Source organism: Diadema setosum, chromosome 7 (genome assembly GCF_964275005.1).
Source record: "Diadema setosum chromosome 7, eeDiaSeto1, whole genome shotgun sequence".
NCBI lineage: Eukaryota > Metazoa > Echinodermata > Echinoidea > Diadematoida > Diadematidae > Diadema > Diadema setosum.
In genome coordinates, this window is record NC_092691.1 from 16,993,756 (window position 1) to 17,021,434 (window position 27,679).

Consider the following 27,679-nt stretch of genomic DNA (forward strand, 5'->3'; position numbering starts at 1 on the left):
TTTTACAAGCGCAAAATCCCAGCTCAATGTGCTCAAAGTATAAGGGATAAAAAGTAAATTCTTGAGAATTTTCCAAATATGTAATTTATGAGAATTTTGTGCATACACTGTAGCTTCATCAGTCATATAGATCTGTGGAATGCATTTATATTTTTTGTCTACAGTGTACAAGCCTGTGCCGAATCTCATCCTCAAGCCAAAGCACGATGAAGGCAACGCTAAGGTGTCTTTTGGTGCATGCCTGTGTGTGGCCTGGGAGATGCGTAAACCACACTCCAGAGTAGCTGCAGGTTTTGCTAATGGTACCATCTCAGTCTTCATTTGCTTCCACCAGTCCTACACCTCTCCAGTCTCATTTCACCATAGAGATTTCAATGTGCTATGATTTTATGCATGCACATTCCCCTGCACACATGGTACTGTATGAGCTGAAATTTTCGCGTACAAATATTTTCGTGAATTGCTACTTGGAGGACATTTTCGCGTCTTGTTGATTTCGCGGTTGCGAGGGTCTAACTGTACTTAGTTATTCACGCGTTGTTATTTTCGCGGTTCAAAGGCGATTCGCGAAATTTGCGAAAATAAAGCCACCACGAAAATTTCAGCTCGTACAGTAGTTGTTCTTTACAGGCAACTGCTATCAAACCTCAGGGCTTTCCTAAATGTATGTACATTTGAACAATCTGGGCAGACCACTGGTTCCTGGTAAATCAAGTTTCTTTGAGTTTGATGCTGAAGCAGGAAATATTTGAGCCAGGTTACCAAAGACAAAGATTTACCATCAAGGCAACATCCCTTTCTACAAGATTCATTGTCCCAGCGGCTTCCAAAAATTGATAAAGTACTAGTAATTGTAGTGAAGTCTATGAACATTTATTATTTTCCGCCTTTCTGAATGGTTGCAAAGTAAAGACATCAACATCTCTTATATGAGCGTTCAATGAGACCTGGGCCACGTTTCATAAAACTTGTTATCAATAACAAGTTATGATATTGTTATAAGCTACTGAAATCCTTGCATCCGATCGGCTGAGAGCAAATTTGTCTTAGAAATATGGCAGTTGTTACTGATAACAAGTTTTATGAAATGGGACCCTGAAGTCACCTTTTTATCACTGCAATTACTCTCCCTGATGCATCATGTTTTGACCCTTTGGCCCGTATTCATAAAGGTGGTTTAAATTTAGTCCCATGGGCAAGAATGAAATACATGTAGGCGTATCTTACATAATTTCATGAGTATCAATGGAGGGTTATTGCTTGATGTCTGTTGATGTATGTGATCTATCACACACATTTACGCAGAAGAAATTTGCATAAACCATGAACTAGATTGAAACTACCTTTGTGAATTCTGGCCTTTGTGTAAATTGCTCTCAGTGACAACTGTGTCAGCTCACTGGGAAGTACCATGTGCTACCCCTCCTTTGATTTCTGATATGAAGCAACAATTGAATTAACTATTCTGACGTACCTGTTGCCACATGCTGATTTAACCATTCTGACGTACCTGGAACCACATGCTGATGTATGCAACTTAACCCATTTTCTACACAAATTAACAAAATCAAGGTGATAGTTGTGGCTCGTGTTTGATGTGTAATTTTCAACAGGGTCTGTTATATTCTAAGCATGAACCAGTATGGCTTAAATATTTATATTATTCTACTTGTTTGCAGTCTGAAGGTTTTGAATGTGTTAGTCAGTGAATCATGCCACTGAAATGTGAAATTCAACTCTACAGAAGGTATTACATGCAAACAGTGCAAGTCCCAAGGTCAATTCATCTTAAGAGTGGAATCACTCTCCAAATTCTTCATTATGAGTACGACTTCTTTCCAATATTTCGATCAGGAGCGATAGCTGTGTGGAATCTGAGCTGCTCATCTCCATTGTTGCAAACACCATGTCCAGAAGGTTCTTCCATTGTCTGCCCACTGCTTGTCATCAATGCCCACACCAATGTTGTCTTTTCAGTGGTGTGGTCACAAGCTGGTGAGTTCCCACATGTAGAAGTTAATGCACATGCTGGTTTAACAGTAAGTGCATTAAACTTCCAGATGTATCCGCCCATTGACTTGCATGTGTGTAGCTGTACCTTCCTTTGCTTCACTGTGCACTAATAGTTCAGAAGGACTTGCGCGGCTAGTGCATAATGGCTTTCATCAGGTTTGGTTGTACAAACTCACAAAACACTCAGAGAGTGCACAGTATTTCTTAGTAATCTGCAGTAGCAGCATCTTTTTGATTTATACTCTATAGCACTTTATAAAATATGTTTAAGAATGTACCCAGTCAGAGGCTCTGAAATGAGTCGTGTGTGCTCTGTCTACTTTTTTTTTTGCTAATGCATGACTTGCAAGAAGTGCACAGAAAAAAACATTACTGAACTGCGTGTTGTCAGTGATAGATTACCAGTTGCGCTGTGCAGCTACAGTAGCTGTGCGCCTGGCACAAACCCGAACAATTACTGTGATTCACATGCACAGCAGATCAAAGAGCAGCCTCATTTTATTGCAATACAGAGTTTTACCAGATGATATGTGACCCTGCATCACAAAACCAACAAAAAGTTGCCAGACATGGATTTTTAGTTAAGGACAAATTCTGAATGAGCAGACTTTAAGCTTTACAATGATGTATAACTCAACTGAAATGGACTCTACTAACCCATCTAAATATTGGAAAGAAAGCACACACTCTGGAAAAGTGTGAACCGAGAAAAAAAAGGCTCTGAAGTACAGGATCTATCTGTCTATTCAAGCACTTAATCTTTACCAAACCGTGCTAGCTGTGCGATGAATGGGACAAAAAACAGGATGTAAACCATTGGAGCAAAAACAATGAAGGGATTATCAGATTAAATTGAAATTGAGCATGCTCTATAAATACATTCTGTCCATGAGTAATACCAACTTTCAAAGCAGTAGCGTTATCCCTTCAAAAGTTATCAGACTTGAAAGTGAAGAGTGTGCAAAGGATTATCAAGAAATTAAAAGGGACCTCGAAGACATACCTGATCTCACTACTCTACAAAAAAGGGTTGTAGAAAAACTGCTGAAAATGCACTTTCCCATTCATTTCATGATCCAAAACTTAAGAATAATGTAGATTAAGGGTAGCTCTTTCAGAAAATATGAAAAACTTAATATTGACTTGGTTGACCCGTTTAACCTTTTTTGAGTCCTCACTTAAAATCAAGGGGTGTGACTTTTTGTTCGTTTTGTGGTGCACGGTCACATATTACATTTCATAGACCCATTTCATAAAACAAATAATGCACAGGTTAAAGCTCATGGTGTTTTAGTGAGATGCAACACACTCTGGTACTCACAATGCTGTGCATTTTGCAACATTGTAAGTACCCTTGAGTGCACTGCATCTTCACTACCGCATTCTCACCCGTGCATTATTAAAATACTTGACATTCACATACTAGATCAATCTGTTCTTTTCTGTTTTTATATGTCTATTCTATTTCTTTGTTTGTCTAAATATCTGTCTGTCTCTCTTCACTGCGCATGCAGACAGCAACATCATATGCAGTAGTGGTATGGACCAGCAGTTGATGTACTGGGACTTGCGTCACCCAGCACTTCCCCTCAGCACCCACCGTGCCCACAATACCTGCAAGCATCAGGCCCTATCCCACCTGAATGGCGTGATCTGTGGCCAGGACATCTCCTTGTCAACTGGTAGATTCAAGTTGTAAGTGAGAAATGAATGAAATTAAATATTAAATTGCTGGTTTTGGAACATTTCACATTTCCTGGACCTATGAGATATCTCCTTTGTATTAAAGTGAATATTATGCAGTGTTATATTTACACATTCAATTCCTTATGATATTTTTGATGTGCAAACTAAATTTCAGGGCTAATCTCTGAAAATACATATTAGGGCAACAAGGCACAATGCAGAGTATGACCAATAGGATACATATTCATCAGCACCCGTCAGGATCCTAGTCAATTATGTGATCTATTATTGCTTCAAGTCAACATGATATATGTTAGGAGGTGTTGTGGCTGAGTGGATAAGAGTGCTCGTCTCTGAACAGCATCACCGTGGTATGGGCCTGACATGTTTGCCCTTCAGCAAGGCACTTTGTCCACATTGCTGATCTCTACGGAGGTGTATAAATGGGTACCCGGTAAGACGAGAAAGTTTATGTTGTTTGATCACTATGTGCACACCTATGAAACAGGTGCGACTGGCTGGAATGCTCCCCAGGGAGTTGAGAGTGAGCACTGTTCATACTGGTGTAAAATGATGAATCCAGTGACCTGGGTAATAATAGTCTGTAAAGCACACTGAGATACTTAATAAGTGTGAAGTGCGCTATATAAAAACTAGCTATGATTATTATCATTATTATTATTATTATATATGCTGCTACCCTAACTTCCTGCCATGGTATCAAATCTTACAATACTTTTCTATCATTTCATGAAGTGTAAGCACACCTTTGTTCAGTAGTCATTGACTGTTTGTAGCTGAACTCAAAAAGAATAGACAGACTTAATGCCATGAACAGTTATGTCTCTGCAGTAACAGAAGTGAGACATAAATTTTGAATCATTTGAGTCATATTGTCTCTCACATTCATTTTTACAGAATTTTCCAAGATGCCTGTAGCCTCCGCCCCAGTTGTGGGATAGGGTCCTTCAATATCTGGATTATGGTGAGTGCACTTTGGCGTAGTAGTCATTGGCATTACCAGACGGTTCTGAGATATCTATATAGTATGGATGTCACAAATGTTGGGACACCATCTTCTGTTTGGAGTGTTTTTTGTGATCGAAAGAAGATTTTATGACAATTGATGATTCCTGGGATAGAAAAGTGACAGAGTGAAGAGTAGAGTCTGAGATGAAGCCCCAGACAACAGGGATTTAGAAGAGGATATAGCTAGTTTCATCTTGACATCAATAATATCCTAATTCATAGACTGTTTGTTTGTTTGTTCATTTTCCATCTGAGAAGATGGCTGGATAGCCCATATTCAGCTATGTTAAGCTGGTCTTCCATGGGTTCCAGTTGGATGTGAGGTGGGACCACTTCACTGGGTTAAACACCCTGCTCTTTGCGATGAATGAATGAAGCGGGATCTTTTACGTGAATGAGTTGTTACTCTCTCACACACGGGACCTCCATTTTATGTCCTATCCAAGGGACAGATTGTTTAGCCTCTTGCTAGAGGGGACGGTATGCTTACACACAACATTGCTCAGTCCAGACTTGGGTTCGAATCCAAGCTGTGTGATCGTGAGGCAAACGCACTACCGACTGAGCCAACTCACCGCCCGGTGTGTGTTGTGATCTCATGATTACCTGCTTCTGACCAGTCAGAGAGAAAGATACATTATTTTTCTTCACAGCCATATAATTATACTAGTAGGATGCAATCATGAGTAGTAGAGAAATAGAACCATTGAAAATCAGATTTGTTTTATGTCTGCCATATGCTGTATATGACATATGTTTTATGAGGTATTTATTTTCATGAATTTCAAAAATCGGGTGTTGTATTTGAATTTAACAACATTCGAAAATATTATTGTTAAAGTGGAAATTTTTGCACAACCAGAAACTAGCACTAAAATAAAAGCATGCAAATATGTTTGCCTGCCATGTAATCCAGTAGTTAATGTCTTGAATCCATGGAATTAAAAACATGCAAAACTCGCCTTACCTCGCCGAGCATGAATGATTATTCATACAAAAATATCCACTTGTACAGTAACTGTGATCCCAACATGAATGCGACGTGCATGCATACATTTCTCCGTTCAGTGCTGTGCTCCACATTTGCCAATTTAACCACTTGCAAAATTGTCAAGAATTCCTGATTAAAAGAAAAAAAATGACTCGCTAAATATATGGCATATATGAGTCTAGGGCAATTACACCCTAGGCAATTACCCCGGACCCTTCCCCTGACTCTAACCCTAACACTTATCCTGAACCTAATCCTAACCCAAACCCAAACTCTAACCCTAAACCGAACCCTAATCTTCACTCTAAACCTTACCACTGACCAGTATCTGGTCCGGGGGGGGGGGGGGGGGGGGGGGGGGGGGGGGGGGGGGTAATTGCCCTGATATGGGCATATACAATGTTCTTTTTAAATATACTGGCTTACATTAACAAACATGGCTATACTACATGGCACGTACCTACATGAGGAAACCAGCCTACAGCCAGCCATTTGAAAGCAGTCAACAATATTCTTTTCTACACTTATTCTGTTCTCTCTGTTTTTAGCTCACCTGAGCCAAAGGCTCAAGTGAGCTATTGCGATCTCCCTTCGTCCGGCGTCCGTCGTGCGTCGTCCGTCGTCCGTAGTGCGTCGTCTGTCGTCCGCCGTGCGTAAACTTTTTACATTTTCATCTTCTTCTTAAAAAACCCCAAGACCGATTTTCATCAAACTTGGCAGGTAGCATCCCTAGGGGGTTAGGAACTCAATTTGTTAAAATGGGCACCATGCCCCACCCAGGGGGCCCCCAGGGGGCCCAAACCCCCCAAAATTAAGGAATCTGTAAAAATCTTCTTCTCTATAACCAGAAGTGATAGAGCTAAGTTAATACAATGAGTTAGTACATTGATGACTGTAGTTTCAAGTTTGTTCATGGCAGAATCAGGGGTGCCCCCCTTGGGACCCAGGAGAGGGGGGTGGGGAGGGGTCCTAATGGGGCCTAAATTGTACATTTTCATCTTCTTCTTGAGAACCCCATGACCAATTTTCACCAAACTTGGCAGGTAGCATCCCTAGGGGGTTAGGATCTGAATTTGTTAAAATGGGCACCATGCCCCACCCAGGGGCTCCAGGGGGGCCCAAACCCCCCAAAATGAAGGAATCTTTAAAAATCTTCTCTAGAATCAGAAGTTATAGAGTTAAGATAATACTATGAGTGAGTACATTAACAGGGTTCAAAATTGGCGATGGTCCGCTGGCCATTGGCCATCCAAAATCACGTCGGACTAGCTAAAAATCATAAAATTCTGAAGTTTCTAGTCCGTCTGGCTAGCCAAAATATTCCTTCAGTGTTAAAATTGATTCTAAGTAGTCCGCCTGGCTAGTTTTAATAAAAAAAAAAAAGGGTAAGTGCGACCCCTGATTAATGACTGTAGTTTCAAGTTTGTTCATAGCAGATCCAGGGGTGCCCCTCTTGGGGGCAGGGGGGGGGGGGCGGTTGGGAAGGTCCAAATGGGGGCCTGAATTGTACATTTTCATCTTCTTCCTGAAAACCTCATGATGGATTTTTGTCAAACTTGGCAGGTAGCATCCCTAGGGGGTCAGGATCTCAATTTATCAAAATGGGCACCATGCCCCACCCAGAGGGCCCCAGGGGGCCCCAATCCCCCCAAATTAAGGAATCTTAAAAAATTTGGGCCCTTATTGTACATTTTCATCTGCTACTTGAGAATGCCTGGTCAAATTTTAGTAGAGCTGTGAATAATTTAGATTAGTGACTGCGTGAAAGGTGAACTTGCGATACTCAGGTGAGCGCTAGACCCGCGGGTCTCTTGTTACATCTTATCTTCTTTCACCCTTGCTGTACCCATCAAAGAGAACATTGCACACCTCAGGACTGTTTACGGTCAAAGAGAAGACCATCCTGCAGGCTCCATTAAGGCATATCTGAATATTTTGGTGGAGGCTTCTCTCAATAGATATGTTTTATATACCGCAGTGTCCACCCTCCCACCATCTACACAGCAAAACATTCAGCATCATGGCCCTGTGTGGTGAAGCACTTCTATTTCCACATGATGTAGGAGTTCCACAGAGTCATTGCATGGAGATGGCAAGAAGGGGCTGCAGTTTATACCCCTTTCATACCAATCTTCTCTAGACGTCCCCGGAGCGCACTCTCGACAGACATCTGGGGTGTGATTCGTTCAAGGGTGTGTAGGATTTAGCTTTGAGATGTCAAAGAGCATGCAATTCTAAGGGGTATCAAAAGTTTATTTGATGAAAATCGGTTTTGAAATGGCCGAGATATCTGAAAACAAGGTGAAACAAAGAAATTCTTATAAAAGGCGTGGTCTGTTGCCTTTTATCATTATCGCTTTTTTATCTCAGCCATTTGGAAACCAATTTTCATCAAAGAAACGTTGAATCCTTTTTGAAATTACATGCTCTTTCATATTTCATAAGAGGTTTCTCATTATCTCACTTAGGAATGTTCAAAACATGAATCCCCACCTCAGCCAGTACTGAACAGTCCCTTTAAGTAAACATGAGGTGCAGACAGAGCACCGTTTCATACCAGAGGCTAGTCTGTAGTGCACTCTAACATGCTCGGGTGAGCTGTGGAGACCTTTCATGCTGGAACGACATCCAGTGTTCATTCACTGTTTGTCCACTGTTCGTGCTAGACGGTCTAGCACGCATCGCATCCGCTGTTCGCCCGGGTGTCTTTTTCTGGCTACCTTTCATACCAACAGTGGTCTAGAGTGAACAGTGGACAACCTCTGGACGTCATCCACTGTTCAGCGTCTGGTATGAAAGGGGTATCAGACTATCTGAGAAACAAGTGAATGTACAGAGGGGTCAGCTTTGTCTCCCCCAGAAAACTCTAGTATCACAGATAGTACAGTAGACTACAGGACTTTTATTACAGTAGTCTCTAGACTTTTATTGAAATGGCTAATTGCAGTTGGTATTGTTCTTTGCAGGACCTGGCATACTCTAATTGGCTGAATTATGTTGCTGCATGTGATATTTCTGGCTTACTGGCTGTCTATGTGCTTCCCTGGAACTTCACGAGATCCAAGAGCAAAGCAAAGGTACCAGTAGTAGTCATCCTGTATGCTTGAATTTCCTGTAATTCACATTTTGTTTTTGTAAAAAGCTTGATTGTCTTTTAGTTGAATCAAGGGCAAAGATATTGATATTCTTACCCTTACAATGTAGAAAAGACTCTGGAATTGTGAAGTGTGGATATCACATTGTGTACACTGCAGTTGCGGGGGGGGGGGGGGGGGTGTCATATATTCATGTTATAATGATAGTTGGCCAACATTTGGCAACTATGGCCTTAAACTTCACAATAGGAAACAGTAACTGTCTATACTTAAAGATAGTGTACACAGTAACAGATTTATGGGAAGTGCATGGTGGTATACATGTTTACTACTAAAGCCTATCAGCATTTGTGCAGAGCACAGAACACAGAAAGTATGCAGTTTACACAAAAGTCTACCCAGCACTATGCAGCTGTACATTAACAAAATTATTGTTATAATCTGTGTGCACAAAATTGGTAGTAGATTCTAGATCTAGTTGAGCCTAGACCTACAGAAAATGCATGTAGATCAAGGGGTCTATTTACTATTACAATGAGTGCATGTTCTATTAATGCACCAGTACTGGACTATAGAGCTCCATATATGTGTAAGGGGGGTGTTATTGTATATGTATGTGTAGAATAAAGTCACTTGTCAGGATGGCTTATTCTCACCCCGAATACATAATTTCATCCAAATGGATATATCACCCAGAAGCATTAAACAAACTAAGTATGTGGGCGTCAAAGCAGTGACAAAGACAATGTAGTACACATTGGATTACATTAATCACCTTGTTGGTGTTGAGATTTATTCAAAGTCAGGCATCACAGCAACCAGTTAAAAAGAGTTATTATACATATAAAATACAGAGATAAGAATGTACTCACATATAAGTCCATTCTGATATTCAGTGAAGGGAATTGGGTCGTGCACTACCATTCAATTTTCGCGCAAAATGCTCACAAATACATACAGTCCTCGCGGTCGAATTAACATGCTAACTGATGGCGAATCTCGTTGGAGCGCTCAGTCCATGAAGTGAAGAGGGGCCGCGAATGATGACTTGAAGACATCTCTGCGTTGAGCTGACTCACACATACAGTTGGGGGGGGGGGTTCTTGTCCAAATGAAAGTTACTTCGGGATTGCTGCACATTCTAAAAGCTGCATGTCTGGTCCTCAAAACACTAAGTAGTCATTTGACTCTTCCTTAGGTCGACCAACATGATAACAGACCGTTTCGAATGTCCAGTAAAGCGTCCATAAAATATCATTCGAAACATCTATACAGTTGGGGGGGGGGGGGTCCTCGTCCAAATGAAAGTTACTTCGGGATTGCTGCACATTCTAAAAGCTGCATGTCTGGTCCTCAAAACACTAAGTAGTCATTTGACTCTTCCTTAGGTCGACCAACATGATAACAGACCGCTTCGAATGTCCAGTAAAGCGTCCATAAAATATCATTCGAAACATCTATACAGTTGGGGGGGGGGGGTCCTCGTCCAAATGAAAGTTACTTCGGGATTGCTGCACATTCTAAAAGCTGCATGTCTGGTCCTCAAAACACTAAGTGGTCATTTGACTCCTCCTTAGATCGACCAACGTAATTACAACAGACCGTTTCGAATGTACAGCAAAGCGTCCATAGCATATCATTCGAAACATCTTATCAACGTTGAACTGATGTACAGTAGACATGACTTAGTTATGTCAGGACGGAATTCGGTGTATAGGTGCAAAAGGTTGAGTTTCTCCACTAAAGCATTTAAGTATAACAGCTCGGTTTCGGAGAGACTGGAACACGTCCTTCCACTTCACAGGGCTTGGGGAGGAGAGCAGGGAGGTGGGAATCCACCTCCCTGGGGAGAGAGACTGATTCGAAGTCTTTTCTCCAATATATAGGCCCTACTATATATACTTTCCTGTTCCTACTATCCCATAATACTTATCTCTGGTATCGTACCCAAGCTTTTCTGACTAACCCTTCTCAAAGAAACTTTATACAAAAACTTTATACAAAACTGACCATGAATGGTAAGGGAGAGAGAGAGAGAGAGAGAGAGAGAGACAAAGAGGCAGAGGGAGAGATGGGAGAGAGAGAGAGGGAGATTGAGAAAGAAACTTAATACAAAGCATTCTACAGGCATGCTGTACTCTGATTCTTTGTACGGCATCACAAGGTGGCAAACTTCAAAGTAACATAGAACAATACCAGCCACTTTTATGTGTTTTCTATCTCTAAGTCACTGTCCAGTCATTGCCACTGTCCAGTCATTGCTACTAAATCCACTATTCAAGTAGGGTGGCAGTACCTCTTTTGTTTCATAAACTCATTCAACCTTTAGGTTGCGTGGTGGCACTATATAATACACTGTGTACCAAGCAGCTATTGTATCTTGGTAATGAATAGATTCCAGCTTTCTGGTTCTACAAACTCTTTGTACACTAAAGTGGGCAAGTTGCTCCATAAACTTATGTTACATGTCTTGGCAGGAAAGCTACTATATTCCAGCTTTCCGCCAGTATTATCTATACAGTAAAGTGGGCCTGTTACTCCACCACTTTACATACCTCCCTGCTTTAAAGGAATCATGACTTCCACGTCATGATGGTATTGCATACCATGCATCTTCTTTACATTGCTATTTACATATATATCATACACAATATATTATTTACAAAATTCATTTCAATACGTTGAGAGAGAGGAGGGTTACCAAAAACCTAACCCATCACACCCAGATGGATCAATACAGGTGTAGCCCCTTGACTAGGTGAAGGTGTGGAGTGTGATGTCCCTTCAGACACCGGAGTTGCCTCAGTCACATTCATTGTATTACACTGTTTGTCTACTACCACCAAGAAGTCCCAAAAACACTTTGAAATTAAATTGTCATCAAAAGATCTAAATTTGAGAAGGACCAATAACATGTATCCAATCTATTGCTCAGATCATCAATCGAACTCAGGCATGTAAAACACAAAATCAAAGCATGGACATAAAAGTAAATATGAGATGCATGTGCCACTATACAGCCACTACATCAAGCAAGTGTACCCTCATTCAACCTTGTCACCTGTCGGTAGCGGGTTTACTACTGCTTCGACCAGAACAACAATCTTTCTATATGTTTGAATTCGGTCATTCAATGTACACTTCACCAATTAACTCCAAAACAACCTTGCGAGATGTAGTGCTTCACAATATTCTAAAGTGTGGCAACATAAATATACAAAAATATAACAACTTGCAAACTCATGAAATACAAACTAGATCTCAACACCTACTTTGACTATCCCACTCCTGACACCAATTTATGTAAGGGGGGTGGTTAGTGTATGTGTACGTTGTATGTGTGTTCGTGTAGAATAAAGTCACTTGTCAGGATGGCTTATTCTCACCCCGAATACATAATTTCATCCAAATGGATATATCACCCAGAAGCATTAAACAAACTAAGTATGTGGGCGTCAAAGCAGTGACAAAGACAATGTAGTACACATTGGATTACATTAATCACCTTGTTGGTGTTGAGATTTATTCAAAGTCAGGCATCACAGCAACCAGTTAAAAAGAGTTATTATACATATAAAATACAGAGATAAGAATGTACTCACATATAAGTCCATTCTGATATTCAGTGAAGGGAATTGGGTCGTGCACTACCATTCAATTTTCGCGCAAAATGCTCACAAATACATACAGTCCTCGCGGTCGAATTAACATGCTAACTGATGGCGAATCTCGTTGGAGCGCTCAGTCCATGAAGTGAAGAGGGGCCGCGAATGATGACTTGAAGACATCTCTGCGTTGAGCTGACTCACACATACAGTTGGGGGGGGGGGGGGTTCTTGTCCAAATGAAAGTTACTTCGGGATTGCTGCACATTCTAAAAGCTGCATGTCTGGTCCTCAAAACACTAAGTAGTCATTTGACTCTTCCTTAGGTCGACCAACATGATAACAGACCGTTTCGAATGTCCAGTAAAGCGTCCATAAAATATCATTCGAAACATCTATACAGTTGGGGGGGGGGGTCCTCGTCCAAATGAAAGTTACTTCGGGATTGCTGCACATTCTAAAAGCTGCATGTCTGGTCCTCAAAACACTAAGTAGTCATTTGACTCTTCCTTAGGTCGACCAACATGATAACAGACCGCTTCGAATGTCCAGTAAAGCGTCCATAAAATATCATTCGAAACATCTATACAGTTGGGGGGGGGGGGGTCCTCGTCCAAATGAAAGTTACTTCGGGATTGCTGCACATTCTAAAAGCTGCATGTCTGGTCCTCAAAACACTAAGTGGTCATTTGACTCCTCCTTAGATCGACCAACGTAATTACAACAGACCGTTTCGAATGTACAGCAAAGCGTCCATAGCATATCATTCGAAACATCTTATCAACGTTGAACTGATGTACAGTAGACATGACTTAGTTATGTCAGGACGGAATTCGGTGTATAGGTGCAAAAGGTTGAGTTTCTCCACTAAAGCATTTAAGTATAACAGCTCGGTTTCGGAGAGACTGGAACACGTCCTTCCACTTCACAGGGCTTGGGGAGGAGAGCAGGGAGGTGGGAATCCACCTCCCTGGGGAGAGAGACTGATTCGAAGTCTTTTCTCCAATATATAGGCCCTACTATATATACTTTCCTGTTCCTACTATCCCATAATACTTATCTCTGGTATCGTACCCAAGCTTTTCTGACTAACCCTTCTCAAAGAAACTTTATACAAAAACTTTATACAAAACTGACCATGAATGGTAAGGGAGAGAGAGAGAGAGAGAGAGAGAGAGACAAAGAGGCAGAGGGAGAGATGGGAGAGAGAGAGAGGGAGATTGAGAAAGAAACTTAATACAAAGCATTCTACAGGCATGCTGTACTCTGATTCTTTGTACGGCATCACAAGGTGGCAAACTTCAAAGTAACATAGAACAATACCAGCCACTTTTATGTGTTTTCTATCTCTAAGTCACTGTCCAGTCATTGCCACTGTCCAGTCATTGCTACTAAATCCACTATTCAAGTAGGGTGGCAGTACCTCTTTTGTTTCATAAACTCATTCAACCTTTAGGTTGCGTGGTGGCACTATATAATACACTGTGTACCAAGCAGCTATTGTATCTTGGTAATGAATAGATTCCAGCTTTCTGGTTCTACAAACTCTTTGTACACTAAAGTGGGCAAGTTGCTCCATAAACTTATGTTACATGTCTTGGCAGGAAAGCTACTATATTCCAGCTTTCCGCCAGTATTATCTATACAGTAAAGTGGGCCTGTTACTCCACCACTTTACATATGTAATCATCCCCTGCAGTTCTATTTCACCTCGACCCTAATGAAACAAAACAACACTCCAAATAATTTAGTATTTGTCATTCTATAATCCAGTATAGTGCATGATAGACCATGCAGTCCTTGTATAATATTTACTTCTTTCATAATATCATGATGTGAGCAATCACTGCATGCTATGAAAAATGGTCAGAGTGCATTTTGCACTAAATGCTTTGAATATGAATTTTGCCATGAAAATGTGTGAGGTTTAGAAAAGAAAACAGTTTCTCCTAATTAATGGAAACCAGCATTGTTTGTGGTTGTGGACAGTGTCCATGAAACTTCCACCTGGAATCATGATAAAAAGAAAATAATGAAGAATCCAGTGTGAATAATCATAATAGCTGCAGTGAGTCAGTCGCAAGAAAGCCTTGCAATATTAATGTTTTCCACATGTTCTTTTATGTAGACATTCGAGCTGGCAAAAGGTGCCACTGGGAGGAGTGACATAGAGAAATATTTCATCCAGAAGGAATCACCGAATGCAGTGAGTAGAACTCCTTCAGCCCTGACTTCCTCAGTACAAAAGTATTGTTTCATCTTTTTAACATATCATCTATACAGAGAGGTCAAACTTTTTTAGACAAAGTGATAAGCTACTAAATAACAGGAAGTTATTAGGGAACTAATATGGCATGTTTAAGTGACAAGCTTCTTCATATACTTTCAGAGATGCCAATTGTTACTTTTTTTTGCAGTATTTTGTATTGTTTTTGCTTGATGGAAAATACTGTTTTCCCCATATTGTTAAAGTGTGCTTATCTATTTCAGGAAAGGTAAAAATTACTGTTTTCCACCCCAAAATAAGTCTTTTTGGCCTTTAGAATACTGCAGTGCTGTTTACAAGGTTGGCATCCCTGTACTGTATTGCTTTGGCACCATATTCAGTGTGTGTGTTTTGAAAGAAAAAGTAATGTGTTTGTAGTGAGCTCCAATATGAGAAATTCAACCGAATGAGTACCCTCTACGATGACAGTGAAAAAAAAAGAAGAAAAAAAGTAGGAAAGCCATAAAGGGATGGTATAGTTTGGGTTGAGATGAGGGATTCAGATTTAAACTTTTTTCGAGATTATTAGAAACCACTTATGAAATATGAAAGAACATACAATTCTAAGAGGAATTCAAAGTTTATTTGATGAAAAACAGTTTTGAAATGGCTGAGATGTCCCAAAACAAAGTAAAACAAAGTAATCCTAACAAAAGATGGGTTCCACTTTTATTAGCACCTCTTTGTGTTTGGATATCTCCGCCATTTCAAAACCAATTTTCATCAAATAAACTTAGATTTCCTCGTAAAAATTGTATGCTCTTTCATATTTTATGACTGGTTTCTCATTATCTCATAAAAAATTGGAAACTTGAAGCCCCATCTCAATCAAAACTAGAGAAGCATTCTTAGAGCACAAACCTCTGCCGAGCAGCTCATTTCCACCACTGATCTTGTTCTTCCATAGTCCACCCATACATATGCATGCTGAAAGTCGCCCGATTTCCCAATGTAGAAGCCTTTTGTTGTGTTATCAACTTTCAGCTGCATGGTGCGCCTCGCCCTAGCAGAAACTAGAGCACGCACTGTAGTGAACGTATGAAAACTTCAAAGATGAGCAGCTTGAACTCCCAGGCTCATTGACCCTACCTGCCAAAATATTGAAAATCCTACATAAAATTTATAAAAATTCCCAGATCACTGCTAAAATTTAATCACCTGTTACTTGTATCTTTGCAGAGGTAGCTATCGTATTATCGCTTTGAACAAAGTTTGATTGAATTCACCACAGTAACAAGTATTGACCCTAATGAACAAATCTCTAGTGATTTATGGCACAAACTGTGGGATAGAAGGCTTAAATTGAAGCAGATTGCTTGTCTCTGATGGGATGCCACATAAAAAACAAAGCTTGAGAAGTTTGGAAGAGGTAGTAAATTCAATTGTATGATGTGTCTAACTTTGCTTTGCAGGTGGATTGGAACCCAAACCAGGGCTCATCACGCTGGCTGCTAGCAGCAGGAGAGTCCGGCATAGGCCGCCTGTATCATGTCAGTGGCACCTGATGGCCAGATGGACTGCATCAACCATAACACTGGCTAGAAGGAAGGAGATCTTTCCCAAACAAACAAACAAACAAACAAATGTTAGTTTGTCATGGACTACCAAGTACCTGGTCATCCTTCTGGCTCAACATGAGGCTGTCTCATGTTTCCTGCAGAGAACGAATATGTGCTGTTATTCTCGCTATCATGTCACTGTCTACTGAAGGCTAGCAACTACAACAAAAAAGGTCAAAACATTTTATAGAAACTGTAGCTGTTCACTTGTGAGAGAGCTAAATGCCACTGTCAGTGTGAGGTATTCAGATCATATTATCATCCTCAATAACCCAAATATTAAACATCATGAAAAGTAATAAAAGCAATGAAAATAAAACTACCCTATGGTATTCATGAACTATGCTGAGTTATGTGTATGTTGTCCAACCACTAAGCTGTTAACTGACCGGAGCCCAAGTGTAAAACTATATGTTAAGTATCAAATTTGTCATGAATATGGCAGCATTTTGAGAATGAATTCATATCTTATGGCCGTGTCTGTGTTCATGCTGTAGTTATGATGATAGTAAACCAGGGTTAGGGCATTTACTGTTAGTGGACTTGTCAAAAGCTGTTAGCAAAGTTTGAGTTATCTTGGCTATAAACATAAGCATACCCACAATCCATCATGATTGTGAGTGAACATGTTCATGCTACAAACTCATTTTTGCATAAGAGTGCCAATCATTTCCTCAAAATCCATTATCTGTACATCTGTACAAAGTCACTTTCAGGTGCAGTACTACTTCTGCTCTTTACACCTACTGTAGAATGAGGAATATTTGCGTACATTTTAATTTCGCGAATTTCGCGAAAGCCGAATTTCGCAAAATTCAGATGGACGCTAAAGATCTTGTCTTCACTATACGCATTGAATATTAAGGCAACTCGTGAAAATTTCATACTGCGAATAAGGCCGTCCGCTCCCATTTGCGAAAATTTCATGCCGCAAAAATATTGTGTTTTACTATAAATTGGTTATTTACAGTAAAAGGTCTACTTTAGAGAGTGCTTCAGATAATCGTATGTGAGGAAATGCCAATCCATGTGTGAAATTCAAGAAAGCTGTATCACGCACGTTCTTGTTGAGATATTATTGTGCTTACATATGATGCAGTGATTTAATGTCATTTTCATTCAAGAATAACTATATGTTTGTACAGGGAAATCTCATCGTAACAATGTCAGATGTAGCGAGAGTCCATGTTAAAACACGGTTAATCATTCTGCCCAAATTTCCTGTACATGGGAACAAATTGTGATGTGTGATTCCTCCTACTGTGAATACAATTTCAAACCTACTATACAGCTACAAAAGAAGATATTGTGAGGTAAATTGAGATAACACATATCTAAAGTTGCTTTTCCATGATCATAATTATCCTTTTGTAGATGTCGTGGTGTTATGGCAATTCAAAAATGAGAAAAAAAAGTGATGAATTACAGTAGAGGAAAACATCGCTCATGCCGCTGTTATAGTAACACGCTACATGTATTATATTGTGCTCATATCTGTAAGATATGTATGGGACTATGTAGTGGTACATGGGCAGAACTTGTACATTTCATTATTCCTTCACTTGTTCAATTCAAGATTTGAAGTCCAACACACACTGGCCCCATTCACCACATTAAAACAAACATTATAGTAGGCCAGCCAAGACGAATTTTTTTACTTTGGACGGCAAAATTTGTTAATGCTAAGTTTCCCAGCTGAAAGTCTTGCAAAAATACTGAAGTTTAGCGTACGGCCGGATGTCAAGCGCGTTTTTGCCGAAAAATGCCTTTTTTAGCCCAAAATTTGAAAGAATGTCAGAAATCACGATTTTTATTTTTTTATCGAAATAAGTAATGGTTGATAAGTACCTTTCAAACTAGAAATGTGTTATCTTCCATTTCAAGTTTAGAACCTGACTAATATACATTTGAATGTAGAATATTACACGCACATATATGGCGCAATGAAACATAAAACCGTGATTTACTCAAAATTGTACTTTGTAAAATCTACCAATATTTCAAAGTTTTTTTAAACTACCTAAATCAATCTATTCAAAAGTTTTTATTTTTTCGAAATATAATATATGTTCTGATATCTTATGCAGCAAAGAAATTATAAGATAAGGCGAAAGATTTGAGAGCCCCATATATGGCTGTACAAAATGACCTTTTAAAATGCTAAGGAAACACATTTAAATTGCAATTTGATGAAAAGGGGCAATTGAAACTTAAGATCTTTCAAATATGAATTGAATGCAAGCAAAAAATAAAAATCGTGATTTTTGACATGCTTCTGAATTTTGAGCTAAAAATGACATTTTTCGGCAAAAATACGCTTGACATCCGGCCGTACGCTATTCCTTAGTATTTTTGCAAGACTTTCATCATGAGAACGGAGCATTAACAAAAAATGCCGTCGAATCCTTATCTAGAGCCTTTTTTGAGGTTTGGCTGGTCTACTATTACTCTATTTATGATGTGTAACAAAGTGTACAGTATATTCTTGCTCATAAATAAAAATGCTTGCTCAAGAGCTGATACTGTGTGATTTTGGTCCGTACTTCCTGACTGGAGTGAAATGTGTGAATATCAGTTTATATGAATGAAAATGTTGTATTTGTGGTTTTCTTTGCAAAGTACTTTTTCATTGAGATGTTCAAGTTGACACTGACTGGAAACTTTGTCAAATGGTGATGATGATGATGATGATGATGACGACGACGACGATGATGATTGTCAGGGCCCTGTCATTTCATATTCCCACTGAAAGTATTCATGACATAGAAGTAGTAGAAGTAGTCATGACTTATAGAGGAAAATCAGTTGGAATTCTTAAACCCTCCACAGGCAAACGCTACAGGGCAATGCATTAAGTCTTGAGCTCTGTCAGACATACCTGGGTAAGCCTAGCTAGTGTATTCACAGACTTGAACGACTATTTCACAGAGCAAGAACTACCTCATACAGATGACCGTCAAGCTTGGCAATCAACTTGTCCAATTGTTCAATAGCCTGTTCCGGACAACTCTGTTTCAAAATAAATTTGTGCGCATATCTGTGCAATATGAACAGGACTGTGTAATGGTGAATGGGCAGAGCTTGTACATTTCATCATTTCTTCCCATAACAGTAAATCAACATTTAGGATAACAACACACACTGGCCCCATTCTCTGCATAAAAACAAATACTACTCTATTTAAAACGTATAAAAAAGTGCACAGTATACTCTTGCTCATTAGTGAAAACACTTGCACAAGAGCTGAAGGTGTGATTTTGGTCCATACTTCCTAACTTATGTGAATGTACATGTATGTGAATATTGGTCTATTCAATGAAAATGTCCAAGTATTTGTGGAGGCATATCTTCACCAGACTTCATTGAGATGTTCGAGGGGGCACTGACTGCAAACTTTGTCACTGCTCAATCCTAAATGTGCTGACCTCTGAATGTTACTTGTTCCTCCGGCTAATGCAAGGTTTACAAAGAAAGTATGCAAGTTCTGATTTGTTCTCTGCTGTTTGTGTATCTGTGTGTACTATATGTATGTGTATATGAGTGTGTTTGTAAAATAAAGCACTGTCGCAGTGACACAAGTGCAACTGAACTTGAAATCTACATGGACGAGAAAGAACAAAAACATCAGCAGCAAATATATGAAGGCATATACAAGTATTTAAGTATATTACTGGTACAGTGTATTCAAAATGTATCACATATGGATGAAATATCATGGAGAAATGCTATTTTTTCCACATTTTCAGCTATCATGATTCATTGACACAGAGACTCCAACCCCAAGCACCTTCTGATCTGGAGATTCTCCCGCCTGAAACCCCTAGCAAACGGGAGACTCCAACTTGATGTGCGCAAAGTGCACATCACGAGCGCGAAGTGCGATGTTCCTTGCGGCTGGGGTCCAGGGCCCGCCTAAAAGGCCCTGGAAGCTATAGGATTCCAGATGCTCTCTCGTGCTATCTAAGGCTTATTTTTCCACATACGATGACACTAAGGAAGAAATAATTTCAAGCGGGAGACACAGCGCTAGGGCGGGATAAATTAAATCTCAAGCAGGAGAACGGGAGATTTTGCAAAAATGGGCTTTCGGCGGGAGATCTCCCGTCGAAAGCGGGAGAGTTGGAGTCTCTGTTGACACTTCAGTCCTGTGCTACAGAGCATCACAGTGCACATACATGTAATGTCAATGAAAGCCATTCCTTGACAAAGGCCTTCAGTGGAAACGTTGAAAAACAGTTTTAGTTCTCCAATTTAAAGCTCACCTGGGCCAAAGTCTCTAGTGACCCTATCGTGATCATTCATTGTCCAGCATTGGTTTTGCATAAACTTGTTACATTTTACGATTCTTCTTGAGAACCCCAAGATAGATTTTCACCAAACGTGGCAGGTAGTCTCAATGCCCCCCCCCCCCCAAACACACATGCACACACACACACACACACACACACAAGTCCAGAAATTGAAGAATCTCTAAAAATCATCTTCTCTAGAACCATATATGATAGAGGAAAGTTAGTGCTAGAGTAAGGACATGGGTGACTTTTATTTGTTCACAGCCGATCCAGGAATGTTCGAGGGGGAAGGGGGACGACAAATTTTTGGGCCATTTTTAACATTTTCATCTTCTTTTTGATGGTCAAATTTTCACCAAACTTGGCAGGTACACATATTACCACTAGGATGATAGAATATAAATTTGTACAAGTGTGTGTTGGGGGGGGGGGGAATCATCACCCAAATTAGAGCAGCTATAATCAATATTTTACAAATTCGAAATGATAATGCTAGAAGTACATTTGTGAGTGCATGTTTCAAATTTGTTCATGTCAGATTGGGGTGGGGGGGGGGGGGGAAGTGGGGGCCAATTTTCATCTTCCTGAAAATGTGTGGTAAAATTTTTCCCAAACTTGGCTGGCATCACCACTAGAGAAATAGAATATAATATACTTGGACAAAAGGACACTATTTACAACATTGGAGGTAGATGATTAACATGAAGATGATACACAATCTTGATCTGTTGCAATATCAAGACAGGTGTTGAGTACTACATGTACATGTCTTGTCTTTGTGCCTATGCTTGATTTTCTCCCAAGAGACATGTAAGCACTAAATGAACAACTGTTTCTCAAAAGATGTGTGTTAGCAATGCATCAAAATGTGGACTGTCCTGATTTAAATGGTTAAGTCAGTTGAGAATGTAAAATGAGCTCAACACAATCAGTGTGTATGTATATATATATATATATATATATATATATATATATATATATATATATACATACACAGATATATATATATATATATATATATATATATATATATATATATATATATATATATATATATATATATATATATATATATATATATATATATATATATATATATATATACATATACATATGGGCCGTGACGCGAGAAAAGGGCCCTTAGGGCATTAAATATCGAAAATGAGTTTTCACCTCCACATTGTAGAAGGAACTCTGATGCATTGAAATATGGAAACCTTTTTCTGAAATTCCACTCCTAAATGCCCCAATTATGACATTCAAAACAGCATGTTTGGCCCAAATCCTGTCACTTTTTAATGCATTTATGCATGTGTGCGCAGTTTTCTAGTTGATCTATTTTGCGCGTATTGCTTTGTGTAACTTTCGCGCCGTTTTCTGGCGTTTGCGCGCAGCGGTGCTAAGGGCCCTTTTCTCGCGTCACGGCCCATATATATATATATATATATATACATACATATATATATATATATATATATATATATATATATATATATATATATATATGATACATTATATATATATATGTATACATATATATACATATGACACATTAATTGTAAGGTGAGCTTCTGTTTTCCATCTAAATGACTCCATCATACACAACATTTCAACATATGAGGCAGGTTGCAAAGTACCAGACATGAAGCAACTGTCTGCTCTTATGAAAGGTAAAACCAACTGTGTATAGTTTATTGTCTTCTTCCAAATATGGCTTTACATTCTTCAAAATGCCAAAATGCAGCATACACCCCTCTGACAGAATCAATCTCAGCATTAATTGATCATAATAATGTACAATAAAGTTTCTACATGAAGAACTGATGGAAATGTAATTCCCTGTCATATACCAGCTATGAGGTTATTTTTTTTTCTAATTTGCCATTATAAAACTCTGATTATTATGATACACTCTATAGTTGAGGTATGTCTTCACACAATGTTGGAGAATCTCCATCAATCCCCTACAACTCCTAAAGTAACTCACATAAATGGCACACGCGATAGGAACTGACATGAGACACACAAACAGTCATGAAACTGAAAACATGGAAAAAAAACTATGAAGTATCATCAAAATTGTTACATACTCGGTCTTTAGGAGCCGACAGGCATTTTTTTTTTTTTTCATACCAGATAATCTCCATTCACACAATTGCATATTTGAGCTTGGATGTGGCCGATGTGAGTCTGTTGATACCCACCCAGTCACTTTCACAACAATCAGCATACTTGTATCTCTTGAATCATGCTCACATGAAAACATACCAAAATGATAAACTCGTACCATTTTATCTCTGCTCATTCTTCTTTACAAGTCTGTTTTTAAACTGCTGAACTCTTCCTAACAGACTGTATTCAATCAGCTCGAATGTCAATAAATAAATGCCAATAAATAGATTAAAGAGGGTTTGTACAGTTTATCAACAATAAATGTGACATTTGGCTTCACATTTCACTGTCTTTGCATGACTGACAGTGGAAGGGGCAATATCTTAGGCTACCAGACAGATTCAATCTCCCGGATTGGCACAAGAGGTTTTGCCAATGCACTGCCACAGTTGGTTATGCACACGCAGTAAATTTAAAATGAGCCATATGATTCACTCAAGTTCTCAGCAGTAGCCCTCAGTTGCAAAATATTGTGGGATTACCAGACAGAAATGGGCTCCATGGAGCAATTTTAAAATCAACAAAAACAACGAAAAACAAACGAAACACCTATTGATAGGCATACAACATCTAATTATGGGTAATGTGTAATCTGGTGAGCCAAGTATTGAAAATTTCAGCTGAACAATATTGCCCATAATGAAATCCAAGGAAAACTCTTAAACAGGAAATGTACAACATGTACCTTTTGCTCGAAAGAAACATATATGGTTGCTATTTTGAAGGCAAACATTTATCCATACATTTTACTAATTTTAGAAACCAGAAACCATGGACCATTATCTTACATAAACCTTTGTGGAAATTGGAAGAGTTGGCATGAGAGTCTCAAAATGAATCTGCTCAAAAAACTCTTTTCAATTCAGTGTGACTGAATTTCAAAGAGAGTATTGACCTATGCAGGCTTCTCTGCATTCTTAGACAGGAATATAAATATACTTCAAAATTTTAATTCATATGAATTTAGAGAAAGAGCACAAATAAATTCAAGCCATTTTTTTTTTCTTTCTTTCACATGGGTATCAATGGAGTACTGTAATTATACAGATCAGACTCTTGTTGGTTTTCGATTTAACAAATTTAAACTGGAAGCTCATCAAACATTCATCTTGCTCCATCTACTCACATTTGTCACAAGCACAATTTCATTTCTAAATCACATACTTGATAACAATTCCTCAAAACCCTAAAAAAACTCTGCTACCTACTTTAGTTCGAATAAAATGCTTCACACATACAGTGTCCATTTGAATAGGATATGAAATAAAGAAGGTATAATCCTGTATCACAAGTATTTGTAAACAAGTGACAACAAAAGTTACGGAATTAATCATTAAAAAAAAAAAAATGATTTCATGAGTGAATAACACCCCTCCCACCAAAAAACAGAAATAAACAATCCCCCACCCCACCAAAAAAAAAAGAGACAATAAAACACTCATTTTCAGTCCATGTATTCGAAAGCATTCACCATACCCAGTAATCCTCTTCACACATTTAGAATTGATCTGCCCTGCCCTTTGTCTAAAGTATGACAAAGTTGAATTATTTCAGAACACGACAATAACCCCTAACCTTCACCAGCAAACTGAAATCAGCCTCATCACCAAAGTCACGACTCCTTACATTCAAGATTTTGGCTCATATCTTGACAATTCCTCATCCTCTTACTTATTCAATAAATAGACTGATGTAATATGTTATGCCCCCCCCCCAAAAAAAAAAAAAATATTTAACCCTCTTAACTTTCACTAGATTACTTTTTCATGTCAATCATGTACCTTATTCAATTACAATACAGCAGGGATGCCAATCTTGTAAAGAGAACTGCAGTATAATTATGAGGCATGAAAAGATGTATTTTGGTGGAAAAAGAACATCTTTATCTTTCCCACAATAGACATCTGCAGTAATACAATCTGGGCAAAACAGGATTTTCCATGAAACCTGCAGTTGTTGTTTGTTGTTGTTTTTTTTTGCAAAAACAGTACAAAACACTTCAAAGAGAGAGAGAAAAAGAAAGAGAAACTGTTGGCATCTCTTGTACAGCAATAGCTCATTGCTTTCTTCCCTTACACATGAATTTACTTTGTAAATCTTGACTTTTACTGAGGATTGAACCACAATTTTAAATGATTGATTACCATGTCAATCTCTATTCTTCAACCAATTTGAAAACATGACAATTGAGGACTCAAATGCATTTTCTCCAGGCATCCTTGGAGAGCCCACTCCCTTTCCCACTTCCCTTAACCCCACCCCTCCCATCCCACCACACCACACCCCATCCCCCTCAAAAAAAAACAACAACAAAAAAAAAAACATTAAAAAATGATTTTAAAAAAGAAAAAAAAATACTTTACATGTGTTTGCTTCTGCTCTCCTTCAGTACTTCTTTCACTTCTTTGGTACCATTCATCATGCACTCTTTGGAGCAAGCGAATCTTGTCATAGTCCTGTTCACTTCAACAAGCTACCTTCATCACCATCGACAGGTACATGTAATACTTTTGTTACCAAGTTTTACCATTAATTATCATTTTAGTTCTGACACAAAGACTGCAACTAAACAAAAAACAAATAATGTTTACACAGCATACAACAAACAAAATAAATATATAAATACCACACATCACAACACTGAATTTATATTGACTGACACACTCATGTTGTGCAACGCACACTAGAAAAAGAGCCTAGTTTCTATAGAATGTACTTTGTCCTTAACTATACTGTTAAGGGCAATGACTCAATCATGCCATAATGTAACAAGCATTTCAACGATAATAATGAGGAAGGAACCTAAGTTTTTTAAACATCTTCAAGACCTTAAATAGCCACCGGTAGTAATCCACACATCTCATACATGGTACATTACCAATTGAAAGTCATATTTTGTTAATATTTTTTTTTAAATCAAATTAGCCAGTCCTTTCATGTGACTACTGGAAGGCTCCTTCAGAAGTTCCAAAAGAAAAAAAATTAATGCCCAAATGGCTATATTTCACAGGAAATCACATCTTTCTTTACTAGACCATCATACAAGCTATTCTGATTCTATAACAAATGCCATCTCAAGACAAATCTGGTGGAAATGGAAGTGTTGCATGAGACAGTAGCATTCATTAGCAAAAACAACAATGAAGGCCACAACCAGGAGCACTTAGTCATGATACAAATGATATATCAATGCCTGCTGCACTGTGAAGATCACAATACACAAATGATTTTAAACCCCCTGGTTCATTACCAAGCTCTTCTGTTCATGTGGCAGATCAACAAGGTATTTCATTGCTGGTGATGACATCTACTTTCTTATCATTTGTTTCAACATAAACCTAGCACAAGGAGGACTGGCATCCCGGCAACTTGTTCAATGGCTTTCAGATGATGACTTTAATGGAATAAGACTTTGGTCTCGGAGGAAAAGATGAATAAATAACCAATGAATAGCAATACGAAATAAACTATCACTTGAGATCTTGATTTTCAAGAGGAAAACACCCATCAACATGCATTTCATAGCATGTTCATAGATGAAAGAAGATTTTATAAGTGCATGTGTCAGTGTGTGTGTGTGTTTGTGTGAGGGTGTGTTTGTGTGTGTATGTGAGGGTGTGTTTGCGTGTGTTTGCGTGTGTGTGTGTGAACAGTATGCTGCAACTCAACCTGTATTCAAAGTGTAGAAGCCCATTTTGCACACTCTCGAGATTACCATGACACATGTTGACAGCAAATGGCATCTGCATAGCAAGTGCTGAACTGTACACACAAGGCTTTCTCCTGGTTTTTGCAACACAGATGAAAACACTCTATAAATGTTTAATGCTCCCTGCATCATCCATTCCACTTGAGTTTAAAGCACTTTTGTTTTGAAGTAATTATTAAATGCTCATCATAAATTGTAAGTATGCATGATAATCCATGCCTTCAATGTGACTTACGATCTTACTTCAATATTTTGCAAATGAGGGCTACATGTACTTTTCCATACATAAATTCATCTCTACAGTAAAGAATATCACAGTCAAACTTGGAAATGATACAGTGTGCTAGTCATGGCACAATACAACAGTGAGAGTATACATGCAAAACAAAGTTTTCTACTTTCATAAATACATGTGAAGATAAGGAAAAGATGTAAAAGGTTTTTCTGAAGGCCTGTGTACAAGAAGTCCATCATTGATACAATATGACTAAATAGATACGTCTTGTTCATGGGAGACTCTTCAATGTGTAGATAAGTCTATGGTCACTTCAAAGGCAATACAGTATTGTTTCAGATATCAATGTTCTATCAGCATCATCCTAACAAAAAGTATTTACTGATTGGTGTACAATATAACAAATTTAAAATGCATCAAAACTACTGCAATACTGTGATTATATAGCTCATCATTATTCATTTTAATTTAAGATGTATATATACAAGGACTGATTCTATCTATATTTGCATAAAATGTGGCAATAGCAAAAATAGCAAACTTTATAGATCTCATAATGCTTCCAATATGGCCAAATCATAACTGCATTGCAAAGAAAAAAAAAAAGCAGTTTCTTCAAGTACAAGGGAACAACACAGTTAGGTTAAAAAAAAAAAAGAAGAATCAAATAAACACTCATGATAATTGTATGCTATGTGACTTACGAGGGCCTAACATTATTTGGTAAAGCACCCCAATAATCTTACAAAGCATCACAAAAATTTTCAACAGTGCAAGTTTCAATAACATACTGTATTGTAAACCCTGGTATGCATTTTGCACGCACAATACATTGTATATGTTGCAATGTGAACTTGCGTGGTTCAATTTGTGATCGTGAACCAGTGATGGGATGAGAGATACAGTAGTATCATCCCTACTCAAGACAAAAAAAAAAATTAAACACTTTCTCACCTGAGACCATGTATACAGTAATCTTCTGTGATTACAGGAGGCAATATTTTTGTGACCTGTCAATTTTGCAAGT

The 27,679-nt window shown here is 38.6% G+C and overlaps 1 protein-coding gene across 1 annotated transcript in view; it reads left to right on the forward strand.

The window, feature by feature from the left end:
- The window catches only part of LOC140231082 (uncharacterized), a 35,982-nt gene extending 17,223 nt beyond the window's left edge, over nt 1–18,759 (forward strand). The window contains exons 13-19 of the mRNA XM_072311234.1: nt 165–302; nt 1,855–1,995; nt 3,528–3,708; nt 4,618–4,684; nt 8,686–8,796; nt 14,548–14,625; nt 16,098–18,759. Of these exons, the coding sequence (XP_072167335.1) occupies nt 165–302; nt 1,855–1,995; nt 3,528–3,708; nt 4,618–4,684; nt 8,686–8,796; nt 14,548–14,625; nt 16,098–16,190 (809 nt within the window). The 3' untranslated portion in view covers nt 16,191–18,759. The remainder of the gene's footprint in view (nt 1–164; nt 303–1,854; nt 1,996–3,527; nt 3,709–4,617; nt 4,685–8,685; nt 8,797–14,547; nt 14,626–16,097) is intronic.
- Nucleotides 18,760–27,679: the final 8,920 nt, after the last annotated feature.